Source organism: Orbicella faveolata, unplaced genomic scaffold, assembly GCF_042242905.1.
Source record: "Orbicella faveolata isolate gen_17 unplaced genomic scaffold, um_ofav_v1 contig_14, whole genome shotgun sequence".
NCBI classification, from domain to species: Eukaryota; Metazoa; Cnidaria; class Anthozoa; order Scleractinia; family Merulinidae; genus Orbicella; species Orbicella faveolata.
The window spans coordinates 5,766,925-5,780,000 of record NW_028301541.1 but is presented as its reverse complement, the minus strand read 5'-3'; the positions used below and the strand labels follow the sequence as shown (position 1 = coordinate 5,780,000).

Genomic DNA, 13,076 nt, shown 5'->3' with positions numbered 1-13,076 from the left:
CTCATTGGGCTAAAAAGGTCTCTTTTAACTTTCCTTGAATGATTTTAAAAGTACCTAATATAGGTCTGCAATGCATACAAATTAAAGCTGTCATAAAGAGCTGTAACCTGTAATTGAAGGGGTGTGTGGAATGATGCCCTAAGTGACTTTTGGGAAATTATTAGGCAGCCAGGATTGAAATACCTTCCAGCAATTGTCACAGTTTACTCTGGGTTTAGCTATTGTCTCAAAGGAACTATGACTAGTTCTTTTGAGACAATAATGAAGACAAGAGTAAAACTCTGCACAAAACTCATTTATTTAAGGAAACATTAACAGAATAATTTTATTGATTCTTGTTTTATTTTTATTATTTTAATATCATTCTAATTTAATTATATTTTTATGACTTGTAAAGTGCCTAGATCATGCTTGGATAGGTACTATAAAAATACTATTTATTATTGTTATTATTATTATTATTATTATTATTATTTATTATGAACTTGCTGGGGGGTATTTCAATGTTGATTGCCTCAGTGTTTTTCAAAAGTCACTTAGGGCTTTACTCCACTCACTCCTTCAGTTTCTGTTTACCGCTGAGTACATGCTTGATGGGCCCTTGATGTTCCTTTGATCATATTGGTGAACATGACTGTTGTTGTTGCATTTATTCACCCACAAAGGAACAGGTTTGTTATGGGGCTGAAGCTAAAGGCAACAGGTTAATACTCAAAACTTAGTGACAGCCTTGCTAAGATCTATGGTTGAGTAGCCTTTTGCATACATTCAGCTTGCCTCTAACAATAGAAATATCATCAGTTAAAGAACCTATTTTAAATGAAATATTGGAGATCTGGATAAGTTACTTGTTTGAAAGCTAGCAGCAAAGCATAATTTATTTAGTGTAAATTCGTTAGACGTAAAAAAAATTGTGTAATGATTTCAGTTTGCAAGACAAAATTGTGTCTTAAGTATGGCATCTATCATCATCAGTGATAAATTAACTTAAACATGTGATAAATTTCTTAACGTCATCATGACTAGACTTTCTTAAAGTCATCATGACCAGCCTTCTCTCAAAGGTTTCCTTGGCAGTTAAGGTCATGCAGACATTTCACATACTTGTTTTCCAAGCAGTGATACATGTGGCTTGGGTATTCACATTTATATCCCTCTTTGTACACTTTTTAATTCCCTACAAGACAGGTTTCCAAGATTGGACCCATACACTGCACTGATTATTGAAGGAGTCTCCTGTTACCATTGTGATACAGTATACCGCTGTCCGATCTTTGTAGAGCTACATGTACCAGTACATGTAGTACATCAGTACAAGAGTTGATCGCAGTTGTTTTTCATGCAAAGAAAAAATATGCCTGTTAAGAGAAATGTGTAATTCCAGAAAATATCGATATACCTCCCCCACAGGAGGGATTTTTTCTATGTCCCCCCTACCCCTCTGGAAATTCTATTTGAGCTTCATACATTTCTTTAATTAAATTTTTGGTCTTCTGGAACCCCCACCCCTAGAAAATTCCAATCCCTTCTGTGGGGGGAGTATGGATATTTTCTGGAACATACTGCACAATGTCTTTTTAGTCAAAGTGGGTAATAAATTCCACATTTTGTTTGTTCTAGGTTGGATGCAAAGCTCAATTGAGCCGTCAAGGAAGTATGTACCATCATGTGTATATCACAGCTGCAGGGGTTTCAAAAGAGCATTTGGATCAAATGAATACTGCACTGGAGAGCCAACAGATGTTCAGCTTGGAGAGAGAACAGAAGCAGGATTTCATTACCTTGGACACAGTGGAGGTCGAAGAGTAAGAGAGCCTTAATTTGATTTTCTTTATTGAAAACTTTTATCCTTGAGATCTACATGCATGTGTCAGTAGTGTCCTATTCTACCTGTTAAGAAGGCAGTTACCAAAGTGGCGTGATGTGCAAATAGCACACACGTACTCAGAGACATTTTGAATTTGTAAGTTGTGAGTATGATTATTGCGTGCAAGAGTTAAGTTGCATGTAGAGTTTATAGTTTTTTCAACAGGTGTTGTGTTTTACGGAGTTTTGTGCTTGTTTATAGATTACCGTGTTGCCATTTTGGAAGTTTTGGCCAATTAAATGTGCTTGATTAATGAAGAATTCTCTGTTTACCACTTACAAACACTACCTGAGTAAGAGAAAATACCCTTGCAGTGCCCCAGAAGGGTTCATCATTAGGAAGAAATGGGCAGAGAAATGACAGGCATTTCTTTTAACATTACATGTATGATAGTTTTTACCATGAGGTTGTTTCAGCAGGTAGACAATATTGTGTATCGTTGTTGATGATCTCTATTCCTACCACATTGAGTGTCTACTTGAACAAGAAAAGAGGAAATATGAGATGTTGATTTCTTGGAACTTCTTGGTTGAGATGCCATTGGATGGGGGGGGGGGGGGGAGGGGGGAGGGGGGAGGGTGTGGGTGGGCATGCAAGTATTGTAGTGACTGGGAGGTACAAACGAGGCCAAATTGTTAGGCCCTATAAGTGCTATAAGATTAAAACCAGACAGATAAAAGTCTCAAAACACAGTCAAAACAGGTCCATTGTTTCTTAGCATAGCATTAGAGGTTGCTAAATATTCTTTGTATGTAGTTTAATGGGAACCCAGCTATGTCTAGCTTTTTGTCTACCCCAAAATATTCCTTACCAAAATCATCCCCCCCCCCAACCACCAAAAAGGGTACGACAAAATTTCAAACCCAAAACAAGTCCTCAGATCACAAATTGTGAAACCAAGAGGCCCTGCATACCTGTCCATCATGATTTTAACAATAACTCATTGCCTACACCTGTACAGCACATGTGCTCCCTGAGCTTGAGAACTTCTGGCTACAGGCTAGTCCTTCATTTCAAAAATACAGGCATGTACTTTTGTAACTACTTCAATTAGCTACTTGTAAAAAATGCAAAAGTGTCTTGGGTTGAACCAGAGTGAGTCTGTCAGTGAGAATTTTGTTTTGTTTTGTTTTTTTTTGTTGAAGACCTTGTTTTATAATATATAAACAATAGCCTCCAATTGGGGGGAAAATATGCTTTGATATTTGTCTGCAGACATTATATGTTCCGAGAAGCAAACAGTTTCTGAAAGTGTAGCTCAAGGAAAACTGTGAACTTTGAGGAACAGATAATTTCCAAGAACAAATATCCCAGTATATTCTCACGCCAAATGGAGGCTAATGTGTTTTCTATCCTTCAAATATTTTTTGCAACACACGCTGTTTTGAAAATTGGGGAATATCACTTGGATATTCCCCAGTTTTAGCTGGGGAATATTCAATCATGTGACACATTTAAACCAATCGCACACGAGTGAAAATATTTGATGGATTATAAGAGGTGATAACTGATAACTGCTGACTCATACCCAGCTGATAATTATAATGGGAAAGAGGAAAGACCTCTCATAATATATGAGACTTACGTGGGATCTAAGTAGATTGATCATTCTAGAACAATAATTATTTTTTATCAAGCAATTTGAAATAAAATGCTTCGTTATTTTTCAGGAAGCAATGTTGGCGGGCAATGCACCATGGAAGGATGATACTTCCCTATCAACAGACTGGTGATGGGTACTTGATGGCTACAAATCTATCCAAATATTTTCGCGCCAAATTTGCTCTCAATCCGAGGCCGCCTGATCGTGATATGCTGCATAATGTTAGCTTTAAAGTTTTTAAAGTTGAGAATGTGCCTCCATTCAAAAATGATCCCGACAAGAAGACGGAGTTGAAAGCTCGAGCAGTTGAAACAACTGATTTATTTGGAGGTAATGAAACCCACAAATGGCTGATAGGCAGTAGGCGGGGAAGGATTAGGGGTGGGAGGGGCTGTTGGGTGTTTAATAATGAAATTATTAAAAGGTCATCAAGCACATAAAGTCTCAATGCTTTTTACAATGCAAAATTGATTGGTCGATAGAGCTAAAAAATGGTAATAGGTAAAAATCACAAAATGATACAATAAAAACCTTATAGAATATTAGCCTGTGAACAGACTCCAGCTGGAAGGGTCTGACCGCAGCTAGAAGAGCCGAGAAGGAAGTGGCTGAAAGTGAAGTAGCCGGGGGGGGGGGGGGGGAACAGGGTGGGGGTTGGGGTTGGGGTGTCTCCTCATCTCATTTTTACCCTTTTTTTTCTTGCTATCTCTTTGCCCCATCCTCAACTAGAGAGCCTGTTCACAGGCAAATAGAATATAAAACATGAATGGTATGGTTATCTATTGTTAGTAAGACTTAAAGGAGTCACTGAGTGGGCATCCTGGTACTTACCTGGTGGTTTGTTCTGACTGTATAGTGAGACAACGCCTCCACATTGGGGTCGTGTAAAAGGGCGCTTTCTCATTATAGGAAGAGGAGAGATTTGGGGGAGGGGGTGTGGTCTCACTTGAGGTCACTGCATGTTGGCCTTGGTATCTCAAGTCTAAGATGGAGTGTGCATCTTGTATAAAAATTGTGTTGAAACAGAATGTAAATGTTGTAGCAGACATTCCATATAGTTCTACCAGTGGAAAAATAGATGTTTGGTGTGATTTCAGTGGTCATATACATGTATAATTATATGTACAATTATACATCTGTGGGTGAAAATTAATTTCTAGCCTGAGAAGGCGTGACAAAAATAGCTATTTTAGGTAGAGCAGGCGTTTATAAGTTTAGCGCTTTATAGGGTGCTGTGGTTTCAACCTGGTTCTTCTCCATAGATAGTGCAGTACATTAAAAGCGACAACTGCAAATAAAGTAACAAATGGTTGGTGCCTTATTGCTGTTTTGTCTTCATAATCACCTCCATCAAGCATACATTTTATCAGTGGGCCAGCAACTGCATGTTTGGTGGTTTATTGACATCTGCGTGCTGTGGTATACATTTTGCTAGCGACAGTCGAACATGACTCGCTCACGTTGTTGTTTATTTGCTTGTTGCAGAAGGCCCCCCTTATGCAATTCCAACCTTCCAAGCTCACAGTGTTGAGGTGGTAACAGCCTCACGTCATCGGAGCTTTTATCGAGCGGTGGATGGCACCGGTGATGCACTTGTGATTCAAGTCACTAATAACGAAGAGTTTCCAATCCATATCTGTGTCATGTCATACCAGGCGGACGGCTCCATTGTGGTGTTGTATCCGCCAAAAAGGGTAAGTACTCTTGATATATTTTTATGCAGGAGGCATTTTCTGTGGGCTTGTTATCGGGTGAGGGGGAGGGGTTATTTTTGGAAGGCAATTTGCATTTGAGAAAATGGTGGTTTTGTGTTGATATATGGCCGATAAAAGTAGCTCTTATTTTGTCTTATGTACGGCATATTAGCTAATAGGGGGGCGGGGGTCAGGGATGCTCGTCAGAAAAGTTGAATTAAACCCCTAAAGGAGACCAAATCTGGCGCGGCTCGAGCTTTATTCAACCCCTAAAAGATACTACTTCGAAGGAAAATAACAACGTTATTTATTATTTCTTCGAGTGCACCGTAAAATTACTTTTAAGATTCTTAATTTTTTAGCGCCTACTTATTTATCATCTCTTATTTCTCTTAGGCTCCCATTCAAATATAATCTAAGGAATTCTAGCAATAAACGTTTACTTAGTTATCAGCGTTTTAAATCAAAAGCTACACTAGGTGACCGTTCTTTTACCTGTGCTGCATCGAAACTTTGGAATGCACTACCATTTGACCTAAGAAGCGCCAGCACTGTTAGTATTTTTAAAGCCAAGCTAAAAACTCACCTTTTCCATCATGCATTTTTATCATAGTTGTTTTTATTATTGTAAGTTTACTTTTAATTGTAATTTAAGCTTTTTAAAATCATTGTAAGTTTACTTTTAATTGTAATTTTAGCTTTTTAGCCTTTTTATTCCGTTTTTAATCTTGTCATGCGCATTTGAACATTTTATGAAATTGTAAATGTTATTATTATTATTGTTATTATTATTATTATTATTATTATTATTATTATTATTATTATTATTATTATTATTATTATTATAAGTCCTTAAAGTCTTGCCGCTTTTAACTTATGATGCCGAGTTCAATCCGTGAGCCTAGGGCAGTCATGAGTCTGCTGGATTACTTGATGGATAGAGTCCTCCTAAGTATATGAGCAGTTCCAAGGAGGACGGTCTTCTGTAGCTCTATTATTATTTAGCTCTGTTATTTATTATTCTTATTGTTATCGTCCTCACGTAATGTTTGCTTAGAGTCCTTAGGGTCGAGACCAAACTATGGTCCTGGGGCACTAGGGGATAGCCAGTTTTTAGCTTGATAGCACCCTCCTCAAAATGTGTGCTGTACCTAGCAAGGTTATCTTTTGTAGTTCACTGATGCTTATTTTGCTGGGAATTCTTCCAAGATAAGTTTCTAGTCCCTTTTTGATAGCTCCAAGTGCTCCAGTGATAACTGGTATCGTTTCCGTTCTCATGCCCCACATTCGGCTTGTTTCGATTTCCAAGTCCTTATATTATTATTATTTATTATTATTATTATTATTTTTTGTAAGCTACTAATAAACATTATTATTATTATTAAAATTATTATTATTAAAAAAAATATTATTATTATTATTACTATTATTATTATTATTATTATTATTATTATTATTATTATAAAAGATACTTTGACGACTAAAAATTAATAGTGTCATTTTGTCTAGAACGACTTAGGTGAGACCAAAATCCTTGATGTATATCCCTAGGCAAGACAAGACAAACATCCCCAACCTTTTCAAACGGAGTTCTGCCCCCGCCCCCCTCCCCTCCTGGCGGTAATACCGTAAGTCTCTGAGCAGACAGCTCTATACTAGCAGGGTTACATCACGAGAAATAGTATCACTCTTCTAGAGCTAATCGAGGTTATATTTGTTAAGGACGTATTATCAGAAGGCCTTTAATTTGGTGTCCACATGTAAGTGTGTGTGTTTTTTTTTTTTTTTGGAGGGTGGGAGGGAGGAGAGAAGGTTTTTTTTCTTGTCTATTGATTTACCTTTGCTTATCCCACAGGGAGCCACTGAAGTTCTTAAACCTGGTGAGTCAGCAACAGAGATAAGGCGTATGCTCCTTCACCCTGATACAGTCCGTCGCATGGTGGAGCCAGATTTTAATGTTGAAAGACCTGAAGGATGCAATGATGCCTTAATGTTGTATGCCACTACAGAGCAGACGGATTATGAGCCGCTCACCCAGGGGGCTATAGACCTGAGTCCACATCTGAGTACCCGAGGGCTTAATACTCCTCGTGTATGTATAAATAAACAGTTTTCTTGAAAAGGAATTGTTGGGGTGTTACGTGACAGAATTGCTGGGGATATCCTGCAATGTGCTATAAGTTTTCATTTAGAGGAAATGGCAATTTGTATAAAATAATAGAGAGATGTTTTGTAGATTTCTTTTTGCCAGCGGGGTTAACATAAAAAATTGTAGGGGTGCTTGCGATGAACTAGCAAGTACCTGTATCGTGTACTAGAGGGGGAGCAGTGTGTATTGACAGAGATTCGTTTCAGGGAATCTGACAAAAATGAGGTAAGGTAACACGATCTGCCGTGGACAAGCAAGTCAAGTTTTTTATCCAGCAGGGATGGACTTCCACCTTAAGAAATTATTATTTAGTGTTATTTTTCTTTCCAGAAATGTTGGGTGTGTGAGGGCGGCGGGAGGGGTCCCATTCTCCCATGGAGTAAGACGTTTCCATCTGGGAGAGTGGCAATACGTGTCATAAAAAGAGGGGAGGGGAAGGGGAGGGTTTGGTTTTATGTAATGGTTTAAATCACTAGAAAGCCAGCCAGGTTCCTCTCTGTTATGAAAAGTTTAGTCTAGTGCCAGGCTGATTGTCAAACTTGCACATAATTGACAGGGATTGTTAAATCTACAAGAGATGACTGTGACCTATCCTTAAGGTATCTCTCTGTTGTTTACTTTAGGGATGGCGTCTAGCTACCGTCAGAGAGTTTCGGGATGCTCTGGAATCCGAGCCCATGGAGAGGGAGAATGTGCGTGGGAATCTTAAATGGCTAACCATGAAACGGGAAATTAGAGTGCTCTACCACCAAGATCAAGAACCTGTGTCGTAAACGGATGTAAAGCGACACCCCTCCCCCCCCCCCCCCCCCCACCGAACCACTTTGAAAACAAAACATGTCAAAGGTGGGAGGAGGGGTAGAAAAGTAAAAGATCGATCTATCTTAATCTTGTGTTGGGGGTCTTACCTGAAGATCCTATTAACTCTTCACTTTTTAATCCATGCATATGTTTCAACACTTTAGACAGTTTGTCACTCATAAGTGAAGTAAAACGCTTATATGCTCTTCGTTGCTTATGAATCCTAACTGGCAGAGCAATTGGTCATTTTACAAACGCGGGGGATTGGGTACTATCGAGAGTTTGCACCTGAGACCACCGGAGTTCAAAATCCAGCATTGCTCTTTGATCGCTCGTTCACACTTCTTGCTCTATGAGCTCTCTCTAGGGAAGGTCGGGGCGAGGGACCTCGTCGGACCCCAAATAAAGTGAAGCTAGCAAGAGGTCGGGGTGGGACGGGACGGGACGTGACGAGGGATGATTTGGCGGGGCGGGATGGGATAGGGAGTGGAGCACAACCCAGAGAAAACAATTTATGATTTTGTCCTTGAAGTCGAAATTAATTTTTAGTTGGTTGCCTTAACGGGGATTTTCGCATTGCAGCAGAGCTTCTCCTTTCCACTGAACTTCTCATGGCGTCTTTAGAGAGAAATCTCAGTGATTATAATTATAGAAGAGTATTTCACATGAATACGCTGCAGTATTTTACAAAACGAGCTATTGTTCCCACGGCTTGTGAGGGTAATAGTAGAATACTTCTCATTTTTGCCCTAATCTTTATTGACTTGCAGGAAGTCAAGTCCAAGAAATGTTTGCATATCAAAATAAATGTCTGAACTTAAGGCAGGGTAAATAAAAGCATTAATTTACTTGACTTATAGGGTAATAATGGGGTAAACTATCTCACTGTTATGATTTTACTTTGCAAACAAAAGCTGAAGCGCATTTGCTCTGAACCTAGTTAATAAATTCCCCAATCATGCCATGATTTTTATTTTTCTTATTATACAAATAAGTTGTAACTTAAAAAAAAGACAATTATTCTTTTAAATGTAAAACAACATGTTCGGATGTTTAACATCCATCGTCAGGTAATGACAAGGGAGTAAATAAAGTGCACAAAACAAACAAGAATCAAGTCAAATACTCCTTGCGCCGATACTGTAAAAAATTATTGCTACAGAATTTCTGTCCCCCTTGTATTATTGTCATTTATGGCGACCCAAAACCTGACAAAAATAGTAACTGGGAATAACTTTTCTTGGTAAGTTGTCATCATGATATCTCTGTTTCCTGGAGCTGTTATCCACGAATCGATGCTAATGATTTATAGAGTGATCTTTAAAAAAACTTTATCTTAAATTTAAAAAAAACTTCAAAATTGTTTAATATTTATTATCTTACTTAGCATTATTGCTATCATTGTAATTGCTTTTATTATTATTTCAAGTGTCCCTGTTTAGTTGTTCTTAGAAAAAAAGGATAAATACCTTGAAACCTCATTCATTCACGTCACACACTTCGTCGTTTGATAAAGAGTACGTCGTTCGTTTTTTCATTGGCTTATTCACTCATTCACTGCGTTCCGTTCGTTTCGTTCGTTCGTTCGCTCGTTCGTTCGTTCGTTCGTACCTTCGGTGATTCGTTCGTTCGTTCTTTCATTGGTTCTTTCATTCATTCACTTCTTTTCGTCCTTTCGTTCGTTCGTTTATTCGCTTCGTTCGTTTGTTCGTGTAAGCACACTTAAAGGATAGACACCAACGAGTGCGCATAACAAAATTCAACAAACTTTCACCGGTCCTAAACCAGTGGAAGAAAACCACCTATACAAATTAATGTCGACAGATGCAAACGTTTGATAAGCCCGCACTAATAATCACTACTAGGCTACATATGTATCTTCTGTGATGACCGGTTATGTTACAACTGGGAACTCACGCGGGCGACGAGTAATGGGCGAGAGAAAAACGCGTAATGTATTGACATCTAAATGACTGCGCGCGAGTCACGAGGGGAAACTTCTTATCCCTCTGAGCAAGCAAGAAAATACAAGTGAATGCAAACTACAATAGGATTTCATGTGACCGAAGCGGTAGACAACTCAACGAGATTGCTCCACCCATTTTTTGAAAGGTAGATCGTATTTTTAAAAAAGGTCTTGCTAAAGGTAGACAAAGAACTATTTCAAATTTACTCAGGAAAGCGCCGTCCTCGATGAAGGGCGCCCTTGAATGAGTGCCGCACATGACACCTAACAGTAACAATTAAAAACGCGGCCCTCTAATAACCGCTGCACCTAGAACAACAACGGGGTGCTTATTGGAAGGGGCGAATGACACTATGCAGCGACTTGGCTCATATATGGAGATAAAATAACCCTATGTTTAAACTGCGTTTTGGTAGTTGAATAAGGATAAAGAGTTTTTAACTTTCTGTCAAAGGCAGATTCCAAATTACCATAACTTGCCAGTAAGGTAGACTAAACACAACGTAAACGTAAATGTTGTTTGAAAATTGAAATTTAAGACTGGAAGTTTGAGACGGATTATGCATTTCGAACTTGAAACGTTTAGGCTAAATTTTTCAAGATGTTTCACATGAGACATAGCCCCTTTATCCTGTGGAGAATCTATGAATATAATATGTAGGCCACTACAGCAAACAGTACAGCTACTACGACCAGTATGAAAGTGACTCTGGGATTAATATTCTGCACTTTCATACTCTCGGTCCTTGGCTGTTGGACATGTTCCTTTGTGTTTTCCTCGCGATCCGTTCTCCATTGAGCATGTTCATCTCCTCTTCGACAACGTATTTCAGTGATGCTAATGACAGAACAACACAGGTCTGTAAATACTTCACGGATGCGAAATTGAAAGTGCGTAGTTGGAGCTCTCAACAGAACCAAGAGAGGATTGGTAAGAGAGTTCACCTTATTCCCAATATAAGCACTCTCAAGTTATTTTCATACATGGTACCCAGTTCACCTTCAGGTAAGGTTGCCTCGCACGTTGCGTGTAAGTTTTCGTGGAGGATGAAAATGCGCGGAGTCCACGGAACCAAAATCCGGCTGACGGAGGTGGCTATATCTAGGCCCTCCTGGAATTTCCGAAAGCGGGAGTGATCTAAGAGGGATAACCTTGGGAATAAAACCTACCGTGGGAGATCAACTCTCTTACCCTTTCTCTTCTCATCTTGGATTTGAGAACCTTAGTTAGCTGCCGTCCATCCACTACTCTGCTGTTGTCATGAAGCTCCCTAGAACCTCTAATTTCATTGGATCTTGTTAGCACGAAGCTCTATTGTTTTAGGGCTAGGGTCCATTGTTACTTTTGTTTGTATATCATTTTCTCAGCCAATCCTGTGAGACGTTCCGAGGAGCTTCGTGGCGACCCCTAGTTTGATGGACATTTCTAGCAACTGGGCGGGGCTGGGAACACAGTTGTGGTGCCGATAGCACGTTATACTGTATTTGTACTTATATCTTCAATTTCGATGGAACTATTTGGTAAAAGGGGTTTCTAAAAGGTATCCCTACACGGGAGTTCTCTTTCTCCCTTAACGTAATTTACCGATAGAAGCACCTGAAATCCTAGCAACAATGACCAAAACATTCTCATCTAATTATTCTGTTCACAGTTATCACCTCAAAGGCCAACTTCAGTTTAAGTGACGTAAAGAGTGACATTTTCAAGTTCGAATAAGTGTCACTATCCCTGTGCTGAGCAAAAAAAGCTAGATGTGTTTTATCTCTTTGTACCACTGACTTTGAAATAAAGATGGATCAATATACCAATGTGTTATTTTTTTCTGCACATATTTGACTCGTATAACTTCAAACATTTCATGTAAATTGAGGTGAACAAAACATAGTGATATATATTTTAAGTGTGGTTATGATTCGTACAACATAGTCCTGTATTTTACCCGTTGCTCACTCGTACCTCTCCTCTTTCGTTCCACTTGACTCTGTTTGTTGAAATCCTTCCTTTGTTTTCTGGAATTCATCTTGTTTAGGGCAGGGTTCGGTTTCTTTCTGTGGAAAGAAAGAAAAGTAGAATACAGTATTATTCATAACTGACTTTGTTCACTGGCTGTTAAATGTCATTGAAACCAGCGGTTAATGACGGAAAACTGAAAAATGATTGTACACATAGTGCAGTATGTATGTGGCCTAATAGTCTCCGTACAGATGAATGCGGATTACTTCCAAGGTCTGATAATAAGCCTTGCTTTTTTGAAGAGTCTTTTGCAGCCTTGTCAGGGTTGTGCTTCAATTTGAAAGTGATTCGAGGTTTCTTCACAGTGACTGGTATAGAAGCACCTTTAATAATGTGAAGAATTTATATGGTAGATAGCTGTGAGAGTAGCGGAAGTTTTGAATTGCCCGCCCATCTTGCTAGCTAACTAGCGCAAAAAGTGAAAGAAAACTATATATATTTCACATTTTACTCGTCCTACCTGATAGCTCAGCACTGTTTCTTCGACCTCAGGTGACATAGAAGGTTCTGCGGCTATTGTCCTATCCGTTTCTTGATTTGCCGTTGCGCTATTCCGATTGTCATCGTTTTCGTGTTCCAAGCTTGAGAATGTTGGTATGTTCTTGACTTCTCTGAAGGTATTACATCGTTCTACGGGAAAAGGTGCCTCATGTGGTCCTGACCCTGTGATATGGACAATAAACTACTATGTTATAAGTACTTAATAATCTAGTTTGTTATACCTCCCAACTCAAATACGTTTTCCGATTGGAGGAAAACATGTCACGTGTCGTGGGTCAAAACTCACAAACTCCCTAGGGCGAAAAAAAAACTCACTCCCTAGGGAAACAACAACATGAACATTCGACTCGCACGTTTTCAGGTCGTGCTCCTTGAAACCGCGGCAAATTTGTGAGCCAGCTGGAGTAAAGCAAACGATTTCTTCTCAGTTTTTTTCTACTTTTAAGTTGGGAGGTATAACAAAACACTTAATGACTGGTCC

At 39.0% G+C, this 13,076-nt stretch overlaps 2 protein-coding genes across 4 annotated transcripts in view; one reads left to right on the top strand and one right to left on the bottom strand.

The window, feature by feature from the left end:
* Positions 1-9,227, top strand: part of LOC110068518 (uncharacterized) — a 22,012-nt gene extending 12,785 nt beyond the window's left edge. For all 3 annotated transcript variants that reach the window (XM_020775898.2, XM_089286349.1, XM_020775897.2), the window contains exons 9-13: positions 1,621-1,805; positions 3,538-3,800; positions 4,956-5,164; positions 7,020-7,256; positions 7,937-9,227. In XM_020775898.2, the coding sequence (XP_020631557.1) occupies positions 1,621-1,805; positions 3,538-3,800; positions 4,956-5,164; positions 7,020-7,256; positions 7,937-8,086 (1,044 nt within the window). In that variant the 3' untranslated portion in view covers positions 8,087-9,227. The remainder of the gene's footprint in view (positions 1-1,620; positions 1,806-3,537; positions 3,801-4,955; positions 5,165-7,019; positions 7,257-7,936) is intronic.
* Positions 8,856-12,780, bottom strand: LOC149113740 (uncharacterized). The gene is made up of 3 exons (XM_089286357.1): positions 12,555-12,780; positions 12,038-12,129; positions 8,856-10,918 (listed from the first exon to the last, which is right to left on the bottom strand). Exons 1-3 carry the CDS (start codon positions 12,591-12,593, stop codon positions 10,723-10,725), a joined length of 327 nt encoding a protein of 108 aa, XP_089142483.1. The 5' UTR covers positions 12,594-12,780; the 3' UTR covers positions 8,856-10,722.
* Between the last annotated feature and the right edge of the window lie 296 nt (positions 12,781-13,076).